Source organism: Schistocerca gregaria, chromosome 3, assembly GCF_023897955.1.
Source record: "Schistocerca gregaria isolate iqSchGreg1 chromosome 3, iqSchGreg1.2, whole genome shotgun sequence".
Classification (NCBI taxonomy): domain Eukaryota; kingdom Metazoa; phylum Arthropoda; class Insecta; order Orthoptera; family Acrididae; genus Schistocerca; species Schistocerca gregaria.
The window spans coordinates 508804510-508831529 of record NC_064922.1 but is presented as its reverse complement, the minus strand read 5'-3'; the positions used below and the strand labels follow the sequence as shown (position 1 = coordinate 508831529).

General features: G+C 40.0%; 1 protein-coding gene across 4 annotated transcripts in view; it reads right to left on the bottom strand.

The window, feature by feature from the left end:
* LOC126354669 (puromycin-sensitive aminopeptidase) overlaps positions 1-27020 on the bottom strand; it is a 141588-nt gene that overhangs the window by 103002 nt on the left and 11566 nt on the right. For all 4 annotated transcript variants that reach the window (XM_050004461.1, XM_050004459.1, XM_050004458.1 and 1 more), the window contains exon 4: positions 22454-22751. In XM_050004461.1, the coding sequence (XP_049860418.1) occupies positions 22454-22751 (298 nt within the window). The remainder of the gene's footprint in view (positions 1-22453; positions 22752-27020) is intronic.

Sequence of the window (27020 nt, the reverse complement as noted above, 5' to 3'; positions counted from 1 at the left end):
TAATAATGATATAACTGCCAGAATGTTAAATGCAAGGGTGCAAACATGTATGTATTGTGTTGTAGAGGTGCCAGATGTCAGTTTGTGGGGTGGGATTACATGACTGTTGCACTTGGTTGGTCAGTACATGGATGGTTAATGCTGGCTGTGGATGCCACTACAGTTGTCTTTCAACCGTGTCGCTCATGTTTGCCTGGAGACAGATCTGGTGATCAAGCACGCCAAGGCAACATGTCGACACACTTTAGAGCGTGTCGAGTTACAACAGTGGTATGGGAATGAGGATTATCCCATTGGCAACACCCCTTGGAATGCTGTTTATGAGTGAGCAATTCAACAGGTCGAATCAACAGACTGGCATACAAATTTGCAGTCAGGGTACATAGGATAACTATGAGAGTGTTTCTACTGCCATAAAAAAATCGCATGCTCCTTAACTGGTAAATGGTACTGGTTTGGGGTCAGTGGAATGCACACTACAAGGCTTCTGGCTCGGAGCTGTCCTCGGTAACCGATTTTTGACTGTGCTGTGTCACTGTGACATCAACTGCTGCTCAAATTCCTGCTGCAGGTGCAGTACAACGCGCCACAGTAACACACCAAATGTGATGGTCTCTCCTCACAGGAGTGCCACACATGGCCATCCAGAGTCCGGTATCCTCGCAACTTTACATTCTCATGACCATTACTGCCAGTAATTGCGTAGAGTGACTACATTCCTGACAAATCTTTCTGCACTACTGCAGAAGGAAAATCCAGCTTCTCATAGCCCTATTAGTCAACTTCATTCAAACTCAGTGGGGTACTGATAATGGTGTCCTTGTCACCTAAAAGGTATTCTTAATTAACATCAACTCACCACATCCCATTAGCGTGTATTTCAAGCAAACTTGATCTGCATCCTCATAGTGGCACTATTTGCGCCACTCTTATGGGGCTGGTGCGAAAGTGGAATAGACATCTTTCAGAGTAGAAATGTGCAATCCAACTTTCATTTATCTTTCAGAATTCCTTCTCAGTGTTGCGATTTTTTTCTGTCAGTATATAGGTAACAATGTGTCTGCACCTGAGAAGTCATTTGGTTGTTGCCTGTCAAATAGGAATGTACTATGCTCCACTGTGAATCTCATGTCCGCTTAAGCCTTGGATGGTGTTAATAATGGCAGACATTATTGTGTTTCAGTCCAAACGTATATTTTACATGTAACTGGTGAAACTGTGTAAAGATGAACTTATTTGGATTAAGATTTTATCTGGAAAACCCATGCTTCATTCTTTGTGTTCTGTTTCGTGACCAGCCTGCTATATTATGGAAAACTGAATATCAAGTGTCCGAAATTATTCTTCACTTTTAAGGCAAGCAACTAACTTTCTGCAAATGGAAACAAACAGTAATATCTTCTCTGAACTTTTTCAAGTGTTGATTATGATAGACAAGCTTTACTGATTTTCATACTTATACTTGTGCATGTGAACATTAATCATAATACACCGTTTCTTTAAATAACAGTAGACTTCTGTTTATCATCATGGTTCCTGACTCCTTTGCATTATTCTTAGAGTGTTAGAACATTTTATTTCAGTTTAGATAAGGTGAGAATCTGCCCTGTGGAATGAAGATTATGGGCAGTATGTTCTCCATGACTTACTGGTTGTCCACCCAAACAGTTTTCTGCCCATTGAAAAGGATGGAGTATCTAAAAATTACACATGACTACCGAACATTTCAAGTAACAAAATAGAACAAACACCCTTATTAATTATTACCCACCATTCCACATACAGTGAAGGCCATCACAAAAAATTAGAGAAAGGCAACCACTCGCCTACAGTAGGTTTATGCACTGAGCACAGAAACGCGTAACAGAAAACAAGCATTCACACTAGATTTGGAGCACTAGCTCATCAAGAACACACATTCAAACACGCAACTATGCACACGTGCAAATTCACACTCCCATGCTCACAGCAAGCCTTGATTACTGAAAGCAGTTGCCTGAGCTGATGAGAGGTGGGGAGGGAACAGGTAAGGATGCAAAAAGGGCACAGCAAGCAAGAGCCACAGGTTTTCAGACAGATGACTCAACAGCTGCACAAAACGATAAAGAGTACAGAGGGTAGAGCAAAAAGAGATGCAGGGAGATATGCCTGTTTGAGAGGGAGGTGCGAGAAGTCAGTGCATTATCACAGAGGACAAGTGGTGTGGACAGGAGAGAGAATGAAAAAGGCAAGATGAGGCATTGGGAATAGATCAGCAGAGGTTTAGGCCAGGGGGACTGCAAGAGTGCAAGATGGGCTGGAAAGACAATTCCCATGTGGGTGCTTTGGAGAAATTTGTTCTGGAAGGGACTATCAAAATGTCCCACATAGTGAAGCAGCCGTTTAAGTCATTTGTGTCGCAGTGTGCTGCGAGTTTGGTAACTGGATGGTCAAATTTGCAGTTTGCCACACCTTGGCAGTGGCTGTCCACACAAGTAGATAGTTGGTTACTACTCATGCTCACATAGAATGCTGTACAGTAATTGCAGCATAGCCATTATACAACATGGCTGCTTTCATGTATGGTCTTGCCTTTTATTGGGTAAGAAATGTCTGTGACAACTGCAGTAGAAGATGGTGGCTGGATGTATGGAACAGGTCTTGCACCTCAGCTGATCACACGGGAAAGACCAATGTGGTGCAAGACTGGAAGCATGAGACCAAGACTGGGATACGGATGGAACCCAGATGAAGAACAGTCTAAAGATGAGGAACAATGCTTTGCCTTTCTACCGTATGCGGGTGACATGACAACAAAAATTGGGAGACTGCTAAAACAACACAAAATTGACACGGTCTATGGACCACCATCCAAGATACGTGTCTTACTGGGGACAGTGAAAGATGGATTTGGCCTCAAGAATGCAGGCGTATATAATATTCCATGTGGTTGCAGCAAATCCTACATCGGTCACACGATCCGAACAGTCAAAGACCACGGCAAAGAACAACAATGCCATACATGCCTAGGCCAGCCCAACAAACCTCACTGGCAGAGCACGTAACAGACAATCTCATAAACTGATACACAGGTTTCCAACTGAGCAAGGCATGGAAACCCTTACTTAGCTCCATCAAGGAGTTATGCTTCAAGTGAACACAAGACCCACCCATAACGGCCACTGCGGACACTCCACAGGCTTTGGCATCTTCCACCTACCGGCCCGACGCAATCGGAGGTCGGTGCAGGGAATCAAAGCCAGACTGACGGACATAAATAATGCTGACAATGAGCACACAAACCATTCCATCAGAAACACATGATGATGGCAGAAAGGTTATTTGCCGAAATATCGTGGGACTTCAACGATCGCATCCGGCTGGACACCCGAGAGCCCTGGAAACATACCCTTAGCTGGCATCAATTCATATTTCCGACGCCTCAACCTATAGATAATGCAATAAGTGAGGCGCTCTAAATGGTGAACAAAATGCTTGAAACACACAACAGTAATTATAACTGACATTAGAGGCATCTCTATACAAGTACATCTATCACAGAATTCATGATTACTGTGAGGGGCACGCGATGGAGTGACCTGCGGGAAACCAGAAAGTGATTAAACCCATCATGAAAGATTGATCACAGAGGTCCAGTTGTGGACAAGTGATAGACTGCCTGCACAGTTTGTTGGATGGGCACACTGACAGACGGGATTGTAGTGCACACTGGCACTCTTCTAGCAGTAGTTTCTGCAGCCTCAAGAGCCTATCTTGAGAATAGTGCCCTGTAGTATGCTGAAACATATGAAGAAACAAGTGCGAAAGAAACAAGCTCATGAATGAAGCAGCACACCAAACTGCCTACATTCTGTTTAAAGATAGATTTTCAGTAACTAGAAATGCTATATGTAATCCACGGAACACAATCACAGCTATAAAAACGACCTGCAGACACCTTAGACTACAAATAATTGAGAAACTTAGTTACAGCGATCACTTACCATTAGTAATGGATATGGGTAATAAAACAATGCACAAGATAATGGGCACAGGAACCACACTCTCAAGCTACCACCAACTGCAACTGCCATAAGCCATAATAACAGTCATGATCAATTTTGGAGCCAGCATGTGAAAATACAAACTCTGCTTCCAGTGAAGCACAGCAGCATGTGGAGTAGAAAGAGGTGTGATAGCAAACTTATCAGGCGTGTTTCAAACTACACCAGTCAAGTCATTATATGGTTCTTGGAATATACTGGACAATGCTGCTGTATACTAGCAAAGGGCATGAACTATAAGAGAAGACCAGAAGATAACTGGTATTAGGATCACCAACGAATTCCAGTTAAAAACTTGGGAGGGTTGATGGCTAGCAGAGTCAATGGAACAACACTGATAAGGACCAACAAGTTTACACTCTCTTCCCAAACTTCAGAAGAGCTTGAAAATGCGCCATGTCAATTCCGCACATGGCATGATACATCTTTTGACATGCTCCTTATGCCACTCATTGTACATCACTCAAGCTCAGGCGAGACACATCTGTGAATGAGACGAATCTCCAGACCACACTGTCTTCCACTGTGCATTATTTAACACCCCTAGACAGATCATTATTCCATGCACACCTGATTTGTGCGTAGCTGTAAGATAACTAAAAAATAGTGCAAAATCACTGGCCTTATAAACAAAGTCTCAGACAAAATTGTTATTAAATACGAAGATGTGAAATAAGGAGTGTAGGACCTTCCTGTAGCAACTGCAAGTCAAACTGGAATGTTCTGTGATTATCATATTCATGTGGTGCTCATATCCCCAACAGTTAGGTGTCAACACCTTACCATCACATACAATTACAACACTACCTAAATGACAAGAAAACAAAATTATGTTCCCTCCTTTGCCCAAAGACCAAACACATAGGTTTAGATAACAATAGACTAAGTTGTAGTTAAAATAACATAGCTATAGCGTATTTTATTGCAAAATTACTTTTTAACTTTATAATGTAGTGTAATGTTTTTTAGTGTAAAAGGGGAGAAAGGTTCTAGAGCTTCACAGCCTGTGCCCCATCAGCTGCACCTCAGAAATGTAATAGTAACGGAATGTAAGCAATTAGCTGAGGGCTGTAGACTATATATATTCCAAGGCTGCAATCACCAGCAACACACACACACACACACACACACACACACACACACACACACACACACACACACACACACACAAACCATTGTGTGTTTGGCCACTGACACCAGACTGTGCACAGCAACTACTGCACCTGATGGGAGAAGGAATCCAAGGGTGACGGGATGAGGAGGAGGAGGAGGAGGAGGAGATGGGGGTGGGGAGAGTTAGCAGGGTAGAGGTGAGGGAAGGTGTGGTGCTGCTTGTGGGAACTTGCAGGGATGTTGTGGGGCAGGGTAAGGCTGTTAGATGCAGTCAGGAGGTTTGAGGGAAGAGGAGTGGAAAAGGAGATACTTAGAGAGGAAAAAAAGTGGACGCGTTGGAGGACTAGAAAGTTGTGTAGTGCTGGAGTGGGATCAGGGAAAGGGACAGGTGGGTGAAGGACTGGGACTAACCGGGACTAACCACGGCTGAGGACAGAACGGTTACAGGAATGTAGGATATACCCATGGTCTAGGGGTAGCGTCTTTGATTTGTAATCGAACCATCCTCGATCTTGGGTTTGAAACCTGACACTGCTTAAATTTTGATTAATAATCAGCATTGAAGGCCTACGGCTTCCTGCATAAGAAATCACCCTTACTCAGCCAACGGTCTTGTCAAAGAGGGTAGAGGGACAGACAGAGGTACATGCCCCTAAAGGCATAAGAATCAGCAATGATTAATGGCATAAGGATGCAGAAGGCAATGGAAACCACTGCATTAAAGACACAACTTGTATGCACAGGACATGTGGCCTGTGACTGAGAAAGTGTCGTGATGATCTCACGATTGGCAAGAGATTCCAGAATAGTCCCCCATTCAGACTTCTGGGAGGGCACTGCCAAGGGGGAGGTGACCGCAATAAAGAGATTCAATAACCAACAAAAGGATAACATTCTACGAATCGTGGCGCCGAATGTCGTAAGATAGAAAATGTGAAAAGGCAAAAGCAAAGGCTCAATTTAGAGACAGTATGGGCCAGAGAAGTGAAATGGGAAGAAGACAAGGATTTCTGTTCAGATGAGTAACAGGTATAATGAGACTTTTACTCTGCAGCAGAGAGTGCACTGATATGAAACTTCCTGGCAGATTAAAACTGTGTGCCAGACCAAGACTTGAACTTGGAACCTTTGTCTTTCATGGGTAAGTGCTCTACCATCTGAGCTACTCAAGCACGACTCACGTCCCACCCTCGTAACTTTACTTCTGCCAGTACCTCGTCTCCTACCTTCCAAATTTCACAAAAGCTCTCCTGTGAACCTAGAAGAACTAGCACTCCTGGAAGAAAGGATACTGCGGAGACATGGCTTATCCATAGCCTGGGGGATGTTTCCAGAGTGAGCTTTTCACTCTACAGTGGCAGATTCAAACTGTGTACTGGATCAAGACTAACTCGGGACTTTTGGCTGCAAGGTTTGCTGGAGAGCTTCTGTGAAGTCTGGAAGGTAGGAGACAAGGTACTGGCAGAAGTAAAGCTGCGAGGGCAGGATGTGAGCTGTGCTTGGGTAGCTCGGATGGTAGAGCAGTTCCCCGTGAAAGGCAAAGGTCCCAAATTTGAGTCTCCTGAGTATAGGCTAGTATCAACAGCTGCAGAGAATGGTATAATGGGAGTAGGATTCGTTATGAATAGGAAGATAGGACAGAGAGTGTGGAACTGTGTAAGGTTCAGTGATATGGTTGTTCTTATCACAACTGACAGCAAACCAATACCAGTAACGATAGTTCAAATAGACATACTGACATCGCAAGCTGAAGACGGTGTGTGTGTGTGTGTGTGTGTGTGTGTGTGTGTGTGTGTGTGTGTGTGTGTGTGAGAGAGAGAGAGAGAGAGAGAGAGAGAGAGAGAGAGAGAGAGAGAGAGAGAGAGAATATGAAGATATTGAAAGGGTAATACAGTACATAAAGGAAGATACAAATCTAATAGTCAAGGGGGACTGGACTGCTAATTTAGGGGAAGGAGCAGAAGAAATGGTTAAAGGGGAATGTGGGCTTGGAACAAGGAATGAGAGAGGAGAAAGATTAATTGAGTTTTGTAATACATTTCAGCTAGTAATAGCAAATACTCTGTTCAAGATCCGAAAGAAGGGAGGGATACATGGAAAAGGCTGGGTGACGCGGGAAGATTTCAATTACATTACATCATGATCAGACAGAGGTTCCTAAACCAGATACTGGACTGTAAAACATACCCAAGAGCAAATATAGACTCAGATCACAATGTGATGAAGAGTAGGCTGAAGTTTAAGAGATTAGTCAAGAAGAATCAAAACACACTTAAGTGGGATACTGAAATAATAAGGAATGATGAGATAGGCCTGAAGTTTTCTAAGGCTATAGATACAGCGAAAAGGAATAGCTCAGTAGGCACTACAGTTGAAGAGGAACGGACACCTCTAAAAAGGGCAATCACAAAAGTTTGAAAGAAAAACATATGTACAAAGAAGGTTACTGTTAAGAAACCATAGATAACAGAAGTAGTATTTCAGGTGATCAATGAAAGAAGGAAGTACAAAATTTTTCATTGAAATTCAGGAATACAGAAATAAAAGTCACTGAGGATGAAGTAAATAATAAGTGCAGGGAAGCTAAGACAAAATGGCTGCATGAAAAATGTGAAGAACTCGAAAAAGAAATGACTGTCAGAAGGACTGACTCAGCATATAGGAAAGTAAAAACAACATTCAGTGAAATTAAAAGCAAGGGTAGTAATGTTAAAAGTGAAAAGGGAATTTCGGGGCTGTTAAATTCTGAGGAGAGAGAGCAAAGGTGGAATGAGTACATGAAAGGCCTCTATGAGCGAGAAGATTTGGCTGATGTGATAGACGACGAAACAGGAGAGAGTTGTGGGATCTAATATTAGAACCAGAATTTAAAAGAGCTTTGGAGGATTACATAAGGCAGAGGGGATAGATAACATTCCATAAGAATTTTTAAAATCATGGGGGGAAGTGGCTACAAAACAATTATTCATGTTGGTGTGTAGAATGTATGAGCCTGGAAGCAAACTGTGTAACTATCAGAAAAATATCATCCAAACAACTCCGAACACTGCAGGAGCTGACAAGTACAAGAATTATCGCACAATCAGCTTAAGAGTTGGTACATCCAAGTTGCTGACAAGAATAATATACAGAAGAATGCAAAGAAAATTGAGAATGGGCTAGGTGATGATCGGTTTGGCTTTAAAAAAGGTAAAGGCACTAGAGAGGAAATTCTGAGGTTGTGGTTGATAATAGAAGCAAGACTAAAGAAAAATCAAGACCTGTTCATAGGATCTGTCGACCTGAAAAAAGCGTTCAACAATGTAAAATGTTGCAAGATGTTCGGACTTCTGAGAAAAATAGGAGTAAGCTATAAAGAGAGATGGATAATATACAATATATACAAGAGCCAAGAGGGAACAGTAAGTGTGGATGGCCAAGAACAAAGTGTTCAAGTTAAAAAGGGTGTTAGACATGGATGTAGTCTTTCACCCCTACTGTTCAATCCATATATTGAAGAAGCAATGATGGAAATGAAAGAACGGTTCAGGAGTGGGGTTACAATTCGAGATGAAAGGGTATCAGTGATATGATTCACTGAGGACATTGCTACCCTGAGTGAAAGTGAAGAAGAATTACAGGACCTGTTGAATGGAACTAACAGTCAAATGAGTAAAGAATACTGACATAGTAAATCAAAGAAAGATGAAAGTAATGAGAAGTAGCGAAATGAGAACATCGAGAAACTAAACATCAAGACTGATTGTCGCGAAGCAGAAGTTAAACGAATTCTGCTATCTAGGCAGCAAAATAACCAATGACAAACAGAGCAAGGACATCAAAAGCAGACTAGCACTGACAAAAAGGCTTTCCTGGCCAAAATAAGTCCACTAGTATCCATCACAGGCCTTATTTCGAGGATGAAATTTCTGATAATGAACATTTGGAGCACAGCTTTGTATGCTAGTGAAACATGGACTGTGGGAAATGAACAGAAGAGAATGATGTGATGCTACAGATGAATGTTGCAAATTAAGTGGACTGAAGAAATGGTTCTGTGCAGAATTGGAGAGGAAAGGAATATGTGGAAACGCTGACAAGATGAAGGAACAGGATGATAGGACAGCTGTTAAGAGGTCAGGGAATGACTTCCATGGTACTAGAGGGAACTGTAGACGGCAAAAACTGTAGAGGAAGACGGAAATTGTGGTGAGCCACATCAAACCAGTCAGAAGACTGATATCTCTAAATAAATAAATAAATAAAAATAAATTTACTGCAGTGAGAGTTCCAATCTACACAATTCAGAAAAGCTAGTATTGGTAGGAATGATCCAAATGGTGTAGGCTGCGAAGAAGTCACCTCTTCTTATCCCTATCACCTCCCTGCACTAATAACCTACTAAATGCTTCTTAAAACTCCATAAACCCAACCATCCAGTTCACTCCATTATGGCCAGTTACTGTGCCTTCTCAGAGAGAATCTCTGTTTTCACCGACCAAGACCTTCAGCAGATTACCTGTAACCTACCCTCCTTCTTATAGACATCAATCATATCCTCCACCCTGCTCATCACCAATGATGCCACCTCCTACACTAACATCCCTAATACCAAGGCCTCGCCGCTATTGAATAGTAACTTTCCCAGTTTCCAACTGACTCCAAACTCAGAATTTACTTCCTGGTCATCATGATCAACTATGACCTCACCCAAAATTACTTCAGCTTTGAAGGCATGAACTATGAAAAGATCCTTGGTACAGCAATAAGCACCACCATGGACCATCCTGTGCCAACCCTTCACTGGCCTTCTACATAATTCATTTCTAGCCACACAGAATTCCAAACCCTCAACTGATTCAGATTCACTGATGACATCTTTGTGATCTGGACTGCTACTGATGGTGAGGAGACAATCTACATTTCTCCTGGCACTCAACAGCCCCCCCCCCCCCCATTTGCTTCACCTGGCCCTCCCCAACCCAATGAGATGTTCTCCACCACCTCAAAGAGGGCTACATCTGTACCTCCATCCATATTAAACCCATTAGCTATGAACAATACCTCCACTTAGACAGCTGTCACCCATTCCATACCAAGAAGCCATGTAACACAGACTAGCCACTGGTGGTCATTGTATCTTTAGTGGCAAGCAGTCCCTCTCCAAATGTACCAAGAGTCTCACTGAGGCCTTCATAGACTGAAATTACTCTCCCAACCTTGGACGGAAACAGATCTCCCGCGCTTTCTCTCCCCAGTCCCCAACTACCTCTCATCTTCCCACCATACAACCACAAAGGAGCGCTGCCCTCTTGACTCTGCACCATCCAAGACTGGAGAAACTGAATCACATTCTGTCCCAGGGATTCGTCTACCTCTCATCGTGGCCTGAAATGAAGAATATCCTACCCACTATCCTTCCCACCCCTTCCACAGTGGTATTCTGCTAAGTACAGATCCTAAGCAATATCCTGGTCTATACGTACTTCATCCCTACTCCCAAACCATTGCCTCACATTCATAACCCTGCAAGTGACCCAGAGGCAAAACCAGTCCCATACATCCTCCCACAATCACCTAATCCAGTCCAGTGACAAGCAACACCCATTCCATCAAAGGCAATGCTACCTGTGAAGGCAGTCATGTAATCTACATATTAAGCTGCAACCATTGTGCTGCTATCCACATGGGCTTGACAGCCAGCAAGTTCCCTGTCCACATGAGTGGGCACCAACAATCTGTGGTTGAGAGACAGTTGGAGCACCCAGTTGCTGAACATGCTGCCCAAGACAATGCAATTGAATTAAGCCTGCACCATTTGGATACTTCCTAGCAACACCATGTTTTATGAATTGCATAGGTTGGATGGAACTCCCCTTGAAACCAACCTGAATTCCCATATCCTTTCGTATCAACATTCGTTAATCCCTGTCCTCTACCCATCAATCCCTTTTTCTGCCCCCACTCTAACACAACGTAGCTTTATATTCTAGCAACACTCTGAACTAGGTTTTTTTCTAGTTCTTTCCTTTCGCTCTCCCATTCCCCCTCCTCCCTCAAACCTCCCTAGCAGTCCTACCCTGTCCACATCACATCCTTGCATGTCTCCACAAGCAGTATTACACCTTCCACCACCCTTAACCTGCTAATCTTCCCTGCCCCAGCATCCTCCTTATCCCCACCACCCACAGATTGCTTCCACTATCAGGTGCAGTTGCTGTGCATAGCCTGGCCTCAGCAGCCAGAGACAGTGATAATGTGTGTTTGAGCATTGCTTGAGTGTATCTGCCTCCATTTCCTTCTTTAGAAGAAAGCCTTTTGGCTGAAAGCTTATGCATAGCAGTCATTTTGTCAAGGCTGCCTGCAACTCACCATTTCCTCTATAAAATGAGTAGCAATCTATGTTTTCTTAATATTGCCATTATTCCATGCTGGAGTTTCCCCCGTTTGAACTTCACCGATAGTGTTTTCAGGATAGGTTGTGAACACAAAACCACTTTCAACACAAGAAAAAGTTTTATATGGTTCATTATTCAATGTCAAGTGTCCCAGTTTAGAAGATGATCCCACCTCGACCATCTTCAATTTTGATTAAATTTGTGCAGGATGTACCTGTTGGCCCTACATGAACTTATGCAAAGTTTCAGGCTCACCTGTAACTTGGTTGATATGCTAGAGCCATTTTCGTGAAGACCACTTTTACAGAGACCGAAAAGTCGTTAAGCAAATCGTCAAATTTGGCATTCCACTGTTCCTAATCTAAATGAGCTAGACTCTTGCTCCTGGGTATAGTGGCACAACTTTGTGTGCTCTACACACAAATGTTGCAAGTAGAGTTCAGAAAGCAATGCATTTGGCATAATCTCAGTTCAAAGTGGGCAACATATTATGTTGCGAGAAGTTTGCCCCATAGTTTAACGAGACAGAGGTACTGGAGAAAGTGTACTATGGACCTGGTCTTTTGCCAAACTACTGTCTGTCTACGTGTTTAGTATATCACAAATTTTGGCCTGGCTTGTGTGTTTAATTACTGTGCTACCATCCTGTAAATTTGCTAAAAAACATGAATGTATCAAAATATACCTGTGTTCAAAGTCATGTATCTCAAAATGGACACCTATCACATTACATTCATTAACACCATTCAACAGAGCACATTTCATTCTATTAGAAACACTTATTTTCATTTTGGTGTCTCTTTGGGTAAGGTGCAAAAATGTCTCCTAAAATTTGGAATTTTGTTGATTATGTCTTCATTGATTAAATATTCATTTTGCTATTTATTCGGTGATTTTAAACCTGTTTGTGACAGTTTCACTGCTAAATTTAACCATTTAACTGTACTAGAGACTGCTACATAATTTTTGGAAAGCTGAATGTTTATTAATTTCTTTTCTTTATTTAGGACTCGACAATTTGATTTTAGTGTCTGAAGCAAATCAAGTTGTTGCTAAAATGGAATAACAAGATCAAGTTAATGTACGCAGTTTTGGAAATACTGATTCCCCATGCCACTTAATGACATACAGTGCCTTAAAAGGCATCTATCCTCAAAACGTTTCTCTTTATCAATTTTTGCATCTTAATAATTTCTTATTTGATATAAATAAATTCAATGCCATATTGAAACAGATTAGTTCGGTGTTAAGATTTGGTAGTCAATTGGGCATTGAAGGCTAGCTCTTGTTCCTAAACGCTTAACTGTGGCCCCAGTTCCGTCACATGGTGATTTCCCACAGCTTGTTCCGAATAAAATCCGTTCTCCAGTAATGCCAAAATCTTTTTGATGATGTCAAAGATTTAGGAAGCTCTTAAAATTTTTGTACTGTGTTGCAGAACCATCGCTAAAATAATGAATATGCTTAATTTCTTTAAAAATGCACTTAAGGGATTTTATCAAGTACGTTAAAAACACATACACTGCAACTGTCATGTTGGAGGCAATCACTGATTATGCAGTAACTGACACTCTTTAGGTCTTCATTACCCTTGTAATAAATGACAAATGGATGTATTGTAGCTTGACTGTTTTCTCAATGGAATCCCTGCACTGTGTCTTGGACAATAAAGGAGTAATTTTCTGCGAAATCCATTAATATAATCAATTCTCCTGGTTTGAGACCACCTTTAGTGAAGGCGCCAACTGAAAAGTAGTGACAAACCGTTCTCTTACAAAAAGGGGGAAAAAAAAACCATCAGTTCATCGCACAAGCAGTGCAAAAAACGTGTTATAAAAGGCATTTTCTGTGCTAAATGCAAATATTGGCTACATGAAAAGTGCGCAAAAGTGAACCTAAAACACATAAGTGACGACTCTCCCTGGACTTGTTTTGACTGTCTGAAGTGTGAAACAAATGATCTTTTAAGTACAATAAAGTCAAAAGATGAAACAATAAAATTGTTACAAACTGATATTAGCACTCTCAAAAAAGAAATTAAATAGCTAAAAGATGCAAACGCTGAACTAGTAAGTGAATCATGATACTGTGTATGTGGAAATCCTTTGTCAAACAACAGTAAAAACTTTGACAATTCTTGTGTGCAAACTTTGGAATAAAAGGACACAGAAAATAAATCGTGTGGTGAAGCTGTAAACAAATATAGCTGGAAAACAGTGACATATAAGAAGAACAAGAAACGTGAAAGTGATTCGTCTAAACAGGAAGACAAAAATGAATGTCTCGTAATTGGCGACTCCATATTGAAACATGTAGTAGTTCCGAACTGTGACATCTATGTTCGCCCTGCCATTCAACCACAACAAATTAATAAGCATTTTAAAGATATTACGTACATGAAACAGACTAACTTTAAGAACAGTAGCGAGATGACGACAAGCTTCAGAGGTGTGATAGTCCATGTTGGGACAAACTCTATTCGAAGCAGCATCGAAGAAGAAATCATAAACGATACAAGAAATGTAATTCACTTGGCGAAAAAAAAAAAAAAAAAAAATTTACAAGCTCTAGAATCGTAATCAGTGGAATCTTACATAGAAGATCGGTGAGTAACACTTATATAAACAATATAAACTGCGCCGTCAGGGAACAGTGTGACGAACTTGGTGCGATTTTCGTTGACCCTAAAAAATTTGAGTGACAAATGTCTGGGGAGGGATGGCTTGCATTTGAAAAGACTAGACACAGTGACCTTTAGTAAAACGCTCATGGACATATGTAAAATTATTAAAAATAAGGGAAACTGGTATGTTCTGAAAGGGGTGATGTTCCAAGGATACCATTTGAAAATAAAAAACGTGAATGTAAATGAAATAATGAGGTACTTGAAGTAATTGACAAGGAAAAAAAGACAGTGAAGTGACAATGCTAAATACAGTAATAATAATTTCACAATTGTTCACCAAAATATCGAAAGTTTAAGAAATAAAGTACAATGCCTAGAAGTCGAGCTGGAGACTATACACAGCTCAGTTGTTTGTATCACAGAGCATTGGTGCAATGAAGTGGAAATCAATCAAGTACTCTTAAAATCTTACAATTTAGCATGTGCATACAGTAGAAGTTCTATGAAGTGTGGAGGTTGTTGTATTTATGTCAAACAAAATTATCCATATAATGTCAGAAGTGATTTATGTGCAATCAGTGAAGACAAACATTTTGAGTTGGCAGCAATAGAATTTAAAGACCACAACAGACGTAGAAAATTAACTATTTTGTGTTTATACGGGTCTCCTAGTGGAGACACAAGTAAGTTTTTGTCTAAACTAAATCAAGTACTTGACATGATATCCATTCCAAAGAGCAACATTCTAATATGTGGAGACCTAAATATAGATAAACTGAATCCAGATCCTACCTGGGAATCATTAAAAAGTGTCAACCAAAGTTTCAATTTAGTGCCAAGGGTTATCAGTGCAAAAAGAATAACAAACCATTCAAAGACAGCTATTGATAAGGTTTCAACAGATTTAGATAAAGAAAACTGTAGTGTACATGTTTTTGAGCTAGGATTATCTGACCATGCTGGTCAAATTATAAAATCAAAAACAACTACAGAAAGAACAAAGAAAATACAAGTATATAGGCAAAATTTTTCCAAACCAAAAAGGCAGGAGTTTGCTAAACAAATAGCAGATGAGACATGGGACACAGTATACTCAGAGGTAGATGCAAATGATTAAGTTCAAGAACTTCATGACAAAATTCAAACTAAAATTTTAAGAGAGCTTTCTTAAAGTGTTACGTCCATTCTCAACAGCTGAACAAAACAAATGGGTGACAAAAAGTATCAAAAAAATCATCTCAAACACTGAAGTACCTCAGCTCTATCAAACACAGTCAAACAAATCCATCTTTTCTTACTCTTTTATAAAAGGTATAGGAAAACATACATGAAAGTGTTGTGTGCTGCTAAGAGGGCTCACAACTCCAAACTGGTGCTGAGTACTGAAAACAAAAAAAAAGTCTGGAAGATTGTAAAAGAGGAAACCGGCAACAGAAAGATGAATGTGTCAAACATAAAAATAAAAAAAGAAGGGATTATAATAAAAGATCCAAAATATTTGGCAAACTACACTCCTGGAAATGGAAAAAATAACACATTGACACCGGTGTGTCAGACCCACTATACTTGCTCCGGACACTGCGAGAGGGCTGTATAAGCAATGATCACACGCACGGCACAGCGGACACACCAGGAACCGCGGTGTTGGCCGTCGAATGGCGCTAGCTGCGCAGCATTTGTGCACCGCCGCCGTTAGTGTCAGCCAGTTTGCCGTGGCATACGGAGCTCCATCGCAGTCTTTAACACTGGTAGCATGCCGCGACAGCGTGGACGTGAACCGTATGTGCAGTTGACGGACTTTGAGCGAGGGCGTATAGTGGACATGCGGGAGGCCGGGTGGACGTACCGCCAAATTGCTCAACACGTGGGGCGTGAGGTCTCCACAGTACATCGATGTTGTCACCAGTGGTCGGCGGAAGGTGCACGTGCCCGTCGACCTGGGACCGGACCGCAGCGACGCATGGATGCACGCCAAGACCGTAGGATCCTACGCAGTGCCGTAGGGGACCGCACCGCCAATTACCAGCAAATTAGGGACACTGTTGCTCCTGGGGTATCGGCGAGGACCATTCGCAACCGTCTCCATGAAGCTGGGCTACGGTCCCGCACACCGTTAAGCCGTCTTCCGCTCACGCCCCAACATCGTGCAGCCCGCCTCCAGTGGTGTCGCGACAGGCGTGAATGGAGGGACGAATGGAGACGTGTCGTCTTCAGCGATGAGAGTCGCTTCTGCCTTGGTGCCAATGATGGTCGTATGCGTGTTTGGCGCCGTGCAGGTGAGCGCCACAATCAGGACTGCATACGACCGAGGCACACAGGGCCAACACCCGGCATCATGGTGTGGGGAGCGATCTCCTACACTGGCCGTACACCTCTGGTGATCGTCGAGGGGACACTGAATAGTGCACGGTACATCCAAACCGTCATCGAACCCATCGTTCTACCATTCCTAGACCGACAAGGGAACTTGCTGTTCCAACAGGACAATGAACGTCCGCATGTATCCCGTGCCACCCAACGTGCTCTAGAAGGTGTAAGTCAACTACCCTGGCCAGCAAGATCTCCGGATCTGTCCCCCATTGAGCATGTTTGGGACTGGATGAAGCGTCGTCTCACGCGGTCTGCACGTCCAGCACGAACGCTGGTCCAACTGAGGCGCCAGGTGGAAATGGCATGGCAAGCCGTTCCACAGGACTACATCCAGCATCTCTACGATCGTCTCCATGGGAGAATAGCAGTCTGCATTGCTGCGAAAGGTGGATATACACTGTACTAGTGCCGACATTGTGCATGCTCTGTTACCTGTGTCTATGTGCCTGTGGTTCTGTCAGTGTGATCATGTGATGTATCTGACCCCAGGAATGTGTCAATAAAGTTTCCCCTTCCCGGGACAATGAATTCACGGTGTTCTTATTTCAATTTCCAGGAGTGTATATAAATAATTATTTCAGCAGTATAGGTATAAAATTACAGCAAAAATTGCTAAAAGTCCCTCAGATCACAAAGCTAAACAAAAGCGTACCACATTCAATGGTATTACTGGCCACAACAAAGGAAGAAGTCTACAAAGTAATTTGCAAACTGAAAAATAAAAATTCAGGTGGTTTAGATGAAGTTCCAATTTTTCTAATTAAAGACTGTATAGAGAGCCTGTTATCACCATTTGTTAATATTATAAACCAATCATTCAAGCAAGGTTACTTTCCTGACTACTTAAAATATGCTAAAGTACTGCCTCTCTTCAAAAAAGAAGACACAGGAAATATAGAAAATGATAGGCCACTCTCACTGCTCTCGTGCTTTGCGAAAATAATAGAAACTATTGTGAAAGATAGACTTATGAGCTACTTGAATAAGCACAACCTCCTAGTCAGGGACCAGTTTGGATTCCGTACAGGGAAAGGCACAGAAGCAGCAACATATCTCACTAAATATATCCTAGAAGCACTTGATAAAGGAAACTATACAACAGGTATATTTCTCGACCTAACCAAAGCTTTTGATACAGAGGTTCACAAAACACTGTTGGTTAAGATACATGAACTGGTAATAATGGGAATTGTAAAAAATTGGTTCCAGTCATATCTAGAAAATAGAATACAGATGACTGAAATAACATATTTATCATGTAACTCCAACTGTATTGAAAAACATATTTCTGACCCCAAACATAAAAATATAGGTGTACCACAGGGTAATGTCCTAGGTCCAGTACTATTTCTAATTTATATTAATGATTTCCCACAAAGTATAAAGCATGGGCATACAATATTGTTTGCAGATGACTAATGTGCTAATCAGTGATGCATCACATGTAGATCTAAGATAAAAAGCTGTAGAAACACTAGAAAGTGTATATGAGTGAGCAGCTAACAACAAAGACATGCTTAATATTAAGAAAACAAGTGCTATGAACTTTTACATTAACAAAAAACCATATTACAATAACCTGAAGTTAGGCAATGAAACCATACAATGGGTGGAAAGCGCACAATTTCTTGGCATGCAAGTTGATAGTCAGTTGAAGTGGGAAGACCGTGGGTTGGGTTGTTTCGGGGAGAAGATGAGACAGCGAGGTCATCAGTCTCATCGGATTAGGGAAGGACAGGGAAGGAAGTCGGCCGTGCCCTTTCAAAGGAACCATCCCGGCAATTCCCTAGAGCGATTTAGGGAAATCACAGGAAACCAACATCAGGATGGCCGGACGCGGGATTGAACTGTCGTCCTCCTGAATGAGAGTCCAGTGTGCTAGCCACTGCGCCACCTCGCTCGATGGGAAGACCGTGTAAAAATACTTTGTAACAGAATCTCTACAACATGCTGTGCCCTCAGAGTTCTTACTTCAGCACGCGATATTTCATGTATTCGATCAGTATACTTTGTGTATATCCATTCTGTTATTAGTTTGGGATAATATTCTGGGGAGTGAACAGGAGAAACATTGAACCTATATTCAAATTGCAGAAAAGAGCAGTACATGTAATGACCAAGAGTGGCAGCATGGCTCACTACCTTGAACTTTTTAAAATGCTGCAAATCTTAACTGTCCCATGTTAATATATTTTTCAGAATGTTATGTACATTAAAAAAAATAATGGACACTGTGTTAACAATGGTTCTGTACATGGTTACGAAACTAGGAACTGCAATAATTTGCATCTGGATAGAAAAAATAAAGTTGAAATGCAACAGAGTCTACTGCCATCAAATTATATAATAAATTACCTCAAATCATAAAAGACAGAGACAATCTCCTCCTTCAAAGAATAACTAAGGAAATTTTACAAAGTAAAAGTTACTATACAGCAATGGAGTACTTGAATTAAAAAAGGTTACTTAAAATCTGAAAGTTCTTTGTTCAACTATATGGAGAAATAATAATTGTATAAGACTGAAAAATGTAAATTAGATAAGAAAATTTTACTGTCAACTATTGTGTAAGAAACAAATTTAAACTGTTAATTTGTCTATTATTCAATGACAAAATCCATACAATGTAAATTGTTTCACGGATTAAAAAAGAAATCAAATCAAATTGCAAATGCTTGCTCTGATGTTTTGCAATGTAGCGGCGAGTAGAAAAGGTGAACAGTTTTGAAACTAATAGTTCAATGAATTCTTCAACTGCCATTTCTCTGATTTCAAGTGTCTCTCTATCAGTGTGAGTTCATTCTTTGAACTGAACTGTATCCTCAGGATCAATATCTGCAAAAGCGCTTTCCAAATATTCATTTAGAGCTTCTGTTCCTGGACATACTTCACAGTGATTAAGCGTACAATCCTTTGTTTCCAAATTACAGACAATTTTGCTCAGTAAGATTTTGTTATCTTCTTTCATTGGGCTATGTGCCAATATTAGTTTCACATTTCGATGTATTATGCAGAGACAAACTGAATGTGAACCAGCTGTGCCTACAGTCTCACACCACTTCAGCCTTAATTCACTAAATTTGGAAAATCCAATTTCCGGTCCATTTTTATTGCGGTACGCAACAAACATTTCTTTTAAGTTGCTCAGTAATAAGTATTTCTGTTTTTTAACCTTTTCTCCATCCATCTGAACAGTAATACAGTCCTTTTTTCCTGGAAAAATCTGAATAAACTCTTAATCATAAAAATGTTCTATGACTCTTGCCTTCACATCCTCAGAAAGCTTTTTCCCCACATTTACCTTTGGGCTGTGCCAATATTCCCTGTTCAATTTTTAACTTTCTAGCCTTCCTTATCATTGTTTCTGAAACACAAAATTCTTCCATAGTCTTTTTGATATACCAGTTTTGGGAAACCAAGGTCAAAATTTGAATTTTTTTGTTATTTGATATATGTAATTTTTCTTTCAATTCTTGAATCAGCTATGTAATTTTTCTTTCAATTTTTGATTACATTGATGTAATCTGAACAAGTCAAGCATTGCTTGCTTGTGGATGGTTACTCCGATTCACTGGGATCAAGTCCCCCCACTTCTGCAATTTTCTTAATAATTGCAGCTTCAACTTTATGTATTCTGCACTTTGCATATCCTGTTGTATCCCTTGCACCAATTTGTTGAAATTTTAATGGTGATATTCCAACAGGTGTTAAGCTTGTATTCAAACTGTGACCAACATTAGACTCGTCACCTTCATCTGACTGATATGTGACATCCATTTGTGAATATTTCAGTGTATCAAATTCTTTTCTACATGTAGGGCACATTTTTTTGGCCTGGTTTAATATCAGACAAGGTTATCCTTTTTAGTAGATCAGCTGTTTCTATGTTGATTGAGCACAAGCTTTTTCGTGCAGTGTGGTTTTTCTTGCCACATGGGTTGCAACACGATCTTTGCAAAAAGTCAAATCTTTTTAGGAGTAAAGCTTCACGAAGGAAGCATAGTTTAGTACTTTCAGCAGATTATAAACCACTCCATCTAGTAAGTAATACTTGTTCTTCTAAGGAAAGTTGCTTAACAGCTTTCAGTCATTTTAAGGCATTGCATGTCATTAAATGGCATGAGGAATCAGTACTTCCAAAACTGCATACATTAACTTGATCTTATCTTTCCATTTCAGCAACAACTTGATATGCTTCAGACACTAAAATCAAGTTGCAGAGTCCCAAATAAAGAAAAGAAAAGAAATTAATAAGCATTCAGCTTCCCAAAAATTATGTAGCAGTCTTTAGTAGAGTTGAATGGTTAAATTTAGCAATTGAATTGTCACAAACAGGTTTAAAATCACCGAATAAACAGCAAATGAATATTTAAACAATGAAGACATAATCAACAAAATTCCAAATTTTAGGAGACATTTTTGCACCTTACCCAAAGAGACACCAAAATGAAAATAAGTGTTTCTAATAGAATGAAATGTGCTCTGTTGAATGGTGTTAATGAATGTAATGTGATAGGTGTCCATTTTGAGATACATGACTTTGAACACAGGTATATTTTGATACATTCATGTTTTTTAGCAAATTTACAGGATGGTAGCACAGTAATTAAACACACAAGCCAGGCCAAAATTTGTGATATACTAAACACCTAGACAGACAGTAGTTTGGCAAAAGACCAGGTCCATAGTACACTTTCTCCAGTACCTCTGTCTCGTTAAACTATGGGGCAAACTTCTCGCAACATAATATGTTGCCCACTTTGAACTGAGATTATGCCAAATGCATTGCTTTCTGAACTCTACTTGCAACATTTGTGTGTAGAGCACACAAAGTTGTGCCACTATACCCAGAAGAAAGAGTCTAGCTCTTTTAGATTAGGAAAAGTGGAATACCAAGCTTGACAATTTCTTAACAACCTTTCGGTCTTGGTAAAAGTGGTCTTCACGAAAATGGCTCTAGTATCTCAACCATATTATAGGCGAGCCTGAAACTTTGCATAAGTTCATGTAGGGCACTCAGGTACATCCTGTACAAATTTCATAAAAATTGAAGATGATCAAGCTGGGAGCCCTAGGACACTTCACATGGAACGACCCATATACCAGTTATGCTGACCGCAAGAATGAGACCAAAGCATTAAATAGCTTATTCTACCACTCAAACTTCTCACGATTTGTTTTTGTAGGCATGAAATTACTGCTTGGGCTTTTTAGTTAGCCTATGCTTCTAACAACATGAAGTAAAGAAAAATCCCTCATTTGAGCACACATTGTGATTCTTTAGCTGCAGGGTTTTATCAGAGTAAAGCAGATCATCTCCACCAAATTCCTTGGATGAAGATTGAAAGTCAAAACTGTGAAAACACGGAGCTCAGAAGTAGATTTCTTTGCTAGTCTGTCGACTCTGCTGGTTTATAATAAATCTTTAGTTTTTGCAGCAGTACCTGCTTGTCTGTGAATCATAACAGTGCGACTTCAGTTACTTTTGCAGCCAATCACTTTACTCATTTTGATTTCACTTAATCTAGTTTTCCCCCCTCATCAAATACTTCTCATACACTATGTATAATTCTTTAAATCAACTTCCATTTTTAGTCTCACAGAAGCTCTCAATAGTTTCGATATAAGGAAAGTGTATTATTTGCCCCACATTAATGTGAAGGGATGTGTAAGTCTTATACTACAGAAATACACATTACAGATTTCAGAATTTGTCTATGGAAGCAAAAATAGTTGTACAGCTTTATAAAACACTCAAAATACCATCCAGTTAGAGCCCATTTGTTATTAATTTCCTCCACCACGAGCCACGGAACACATGCAACAACAGGACACGAATGCCACAAAATTATTTGTAAATCAAATATTTAAAATATTAGTAACATGAAATTTATTAGTGTAAAGAGTATCTACTGCGAGCATACCTGCAGAGAAATCTGCGATTGCTATCAAATCAATTTTTGGAAGTGGATATGCAATCTGGAAGTAGTCTTTGTAATATGGCAATACTTTTGTAGCAACCTCAAGAGCAAAGCGACCTTGCTCCTTCTTGCCAACTGGTGTGTATACTCGCACCAGTACTCCGTCATTTGACTTGTCCTCTACAAAGTCATACTCTCCAACTACTACAGCTACTAAATATGTTGACATGATGGGAGTGGTATCGAATTTCACTACACGTAGGGCAGGGTTTGATGGGTCATTCGTTTCCGACACCACAGGCTGCAACAAAAACATTAATCTCAAACTTACCACCCAACAAAATAATCAATATTTACTAAAACCTAACGAGTTGGATTGCCTTTGTTGAATATACAGGATGTCTTAAAATATGTTCACACAATTTGAATTATCACAGAATTTTTTTTCCTACCTACATGGTTAAATTTCTTAAAAAGTTCATTTTACTTTTTCTTGACAGACACCGGACGACTCATCGATCTAGCTGTGAAACCCAGGCAGTGCCATGAGAATAAAGTCAAGATGCTAAATGCACATTTGTACAGCAGAGAGTGAAAACATTTTATCAAGCAGTAGTCAAAGTTTAATAATGTTGCTGGAGTTCAGATACAGTGGAAACTTTAGTATGGGACTGATTCATCTACAAAGTTAAGAATCACATGTCTCAGAGACAAAATTCAGGGTGCATAGAACAGTGTACAATGCACAGAAACATTGATCAAGGTGACCTCACAAAGCTAAAAGTGATTAATCCTCACGTGTAATACTGGAACTGTTAAGACTGTTCACATCTGCAAGATTCATAGCAAAAGTCACAGGAGAGTCATGTCAGTGTGATATTGATGTGCAATATCAGGGTGGGTGATAGAGCAATGCACAGTGGCATGGGGTAGTGATTGTACATTTGATGCTCCAGCTAACAGTGTCATCCTCCCACATCTGCTTGTAGGATGCGGTTTGGAATGCGTGTTTATTTCCATATTTGTTTTGGTTTGCTGATGATACTCAGTCCATGTAGTGTTCATTATGGCTGAAAAAGCAAACACGACAAATATTACATCCCGAATTGACAGTGTTGAGTGTTACTAGAATACATATTTTTATGGGGAGAATCAGAAGCAGAAACTGTGTCTCAATTTGGCATTTACCCAGTATTATCAGGTCCCACTGTATAAAATGACTGGAGTGTGTGCTGGGAGACAGAGAGCACATTGGTGACACTGACACTGCAAAGTGTTCTCCATTCCCCTGTGCCCAGACAACATTACACTTACTTGCACACCACTGTAGTACTACTGAGCAAAGCATTCTCAAGAGAGTAAGGTTGCACTGCTTCATTCCAAGGCTAGTGCTAGAAGTAATGGATCATAGCACAAATCAGAATGTGCAATTTTGTGAATGGGTTCATGAGGTGAATCCAGGTGAACTATGCTTTGTGGGTTGTGTTTTTTCATTGAATAAAGCACAAATTTACGTAGTGGGTCAATCGGCATAATTGTGTGTACTGAGCTGTTGCACAGCCGTAAATGTGCCTGGTGTGAACGTGAGTTGCAGTTTGTTTCCTCCTACGGAATTTGGACACTTCATTTTCAGAACCCTGTAATTGGAGAAAAGCCTGCAACAAGGCTTGCCAGTTACATTTTCTCTTCTATTCACCCTATGCATGGTAATGGCAGATTTTATTTCCAAGCTAAACTGTCATAGGGATGTACGAGCAAACCAAGAATGAAATATAGGAGGCCAGTGGATAGGATGCAAGAAACTAATCTAGTTTCCTGTACACTCTCCAGAGGTGAAATCACTCAACTTTTTCTACCACGGAACACAGCAAAAGGTGATGTGTAGGGTTATTACCATGCAGTCTATCCAGATGGGATGAGACTCAATGGACTGCATAAAATCCCATCACACACTTTGGTTCAAGGGAATCTGTCCTGACTCTTACTCAGAAATAAAGTCTATGCTGAGTGCCAACAGTTTTAACATTTCCTTCAACCACTATTTCGAATATCTATGTGGACTAGGAATTACCCTTAAGATTATAAAATAAATTGTCTAAGAGTTCAAAGTGTGTATACATGTTTTGGCACGACCTGTATATCAGAAGACATTTGCAAGAAATTCTGTAACACAGCAGAAACAAGCAAGGATTAATGTAATTAGGCATCAGCAGCACAAAGCTTTGCTAAATATGATTATCATATACACATTCTGTGTTTGTTATCATTTATAAATACACAATAAATCAATAGTTTAAAATTTAACCTTCCTGAATTGCAATTTATTACAGTCTTTTTTTTGTCCAAAAATATCTTTTTAACGTTGATGTCTGGTTGTAGATTTTTGAAGATACTTTAAAATGAACAACATTAGAAAAACAAACACTTTTGCTCACTAAATAAAGCAGAAAATGAGTGACATGCTCCTCTCAATTCGAGGTTTTGATGCTTGATTAGGGTGGTCTGCCAAATGGTTTGCTATGATCACCATCTCCAGTGGGTAATCATAGAGTAATTTGTATGGTTCATTACCACAATTATCTTTGTACAACTGACATTTTTGAAAAGCAGGTGGCTTTCAAAAGCTCACAAAACAAAAATCTGAAAACTGATTTATTTTCTGTACATAAAAAATTTTGCTGAAACATCTGTACAGAAATACCTTTAGTAAGTAGTTGTGAGCTATTATGGATTAACTTTTAGAGAACCACAACAAATATACAAGCATCAATATCCTTCTCCTGTGCAAAAATCTTTTCTGTCCATGGTGCTGCTGTGTGAAATACACCTGAGGTACAGTTTTTTCTTTTATCTGACACATGCTTAGGGTAACACTGTCATCAGTCCTCTTCCCATCCCATTTGCGATTGTCAAACAAGTGGCGAAATTGTAAAATTTATAAGATGATGAAAAACTACACCAAAAACATTTTACTCACACATGCATTCTTTTATCCCTTTTATATTTCACTATCTGTTCAATAAATTTAACTTCTTTGGTACAGATTATAACAATTCATATAAATTCTAAGTACATTTTTCAAAAAATGTAGTATTTTTTATATAATAAAAACAATTACAAATGTTTTTCAGCTCTACTAAAACTTTTAATTTTTAGTAACAAGGGGCATATATGAAGCTAAGCTCAAACCAGCATCATGTGATAAAAGTTTTAATACAACATGTAAAATAGTAAATTACTAAGGTTTTTTTTTCCTAAAAGCTTGCATAAAGAGCATACAAGACCCATAAAAGAACAATAAACGAGTCCTTTCATTCAGGTATCGTACCTAAAGCAAACACGAGTTGTGCCCTTAGTAAAGAAAGGTAATGTGGAGAGTTTCAAAAACTACAGGTCAGTTTTGCTATTGTCTATATTACCAAAAATAATTGAATTAATCATGAAATAAAGACTAATGATTTACAGGAATAGTATAACCTTTTCAACGAAGCACAGTTTCATTTCCAAAGTGGGAGAATTACAACATCAATCACTTTAAAAAAGTGGTACTTAAAGTCTTGACAATGATGGCTGTGTTATGGGTTTATTCTTAAACCTGTCCAAGACTTTTGACACTGCTGGCCATAAAATAAGCACTAAGTGTAAGAACAATTGGAAATGATTCTTTCCAGTCTCGCTTGGAAAACTTGCTGTAAATACGGGGTGGTCAGAAACAGTCAGAAAAACTTGTAAGAAAGAGCACTTGCATGCATTAAAATGCTGTAATGCAGAGACCTCCGTGGGTCCGTGAGTTACCACGTGTTGAAATGCTCTTTGCCAGTTAAAATGTGTCGTGTTTTGAAAGATAAATTTAAGCTAAGCGAGCAAACTTTAAGTTTGTTCAGTCTGATGAACACTTATGGCGACACAGCCTTTGGTTGGCTGCTTGAATTTGTGCATGTGATGACCTGATTGGCTAACTTCAATGGTAAATTACTTGGAAATGGTGCTATGCATCAAATTTTCTTCTTAAAAATTATTTCTCAGCACAACTTCCCTACATCACTCTTACAAGCTTTTCAGAGTCTTTCTGACCATCCTGTATGTACACAACACACTGTTTGACAATACCTAAGGAAGAACTGCCAATTGCTACAGAACAACCGACAATTGCCACAGAAAGACCAATGATGACAATAGGCAACGTAGAGGGTGGGAGGTGTTACCTGCAGCATGCCTGTGCACTAACACACTGTATGCTTTCGACAGTTTGTGCAGCAAGGTGTTTGACAAAGACTGTTGGGGAACAGATTAGTGTGACATTCTGTGTGGTCATATTGTACAGTAACAAGTCTCCAAGACATCATCTGGGTGTTTGCGATCATGGACATGCGGGTGAATGGCTTGAAGCTGAGCAAAGTGCCACTACTGTGGCCCCAATAATGGATGTGACCAAAAGTGTCATCTCACTATTTAAAAAAAGGCAATTGAAAGTGGAAATACTATGCAAGAGCATGCCACTGATCATAAATGGACCACTTCATCACAAGAAGATCAACACATAGCCCTGGCAGGAAGACACCTCACTCCT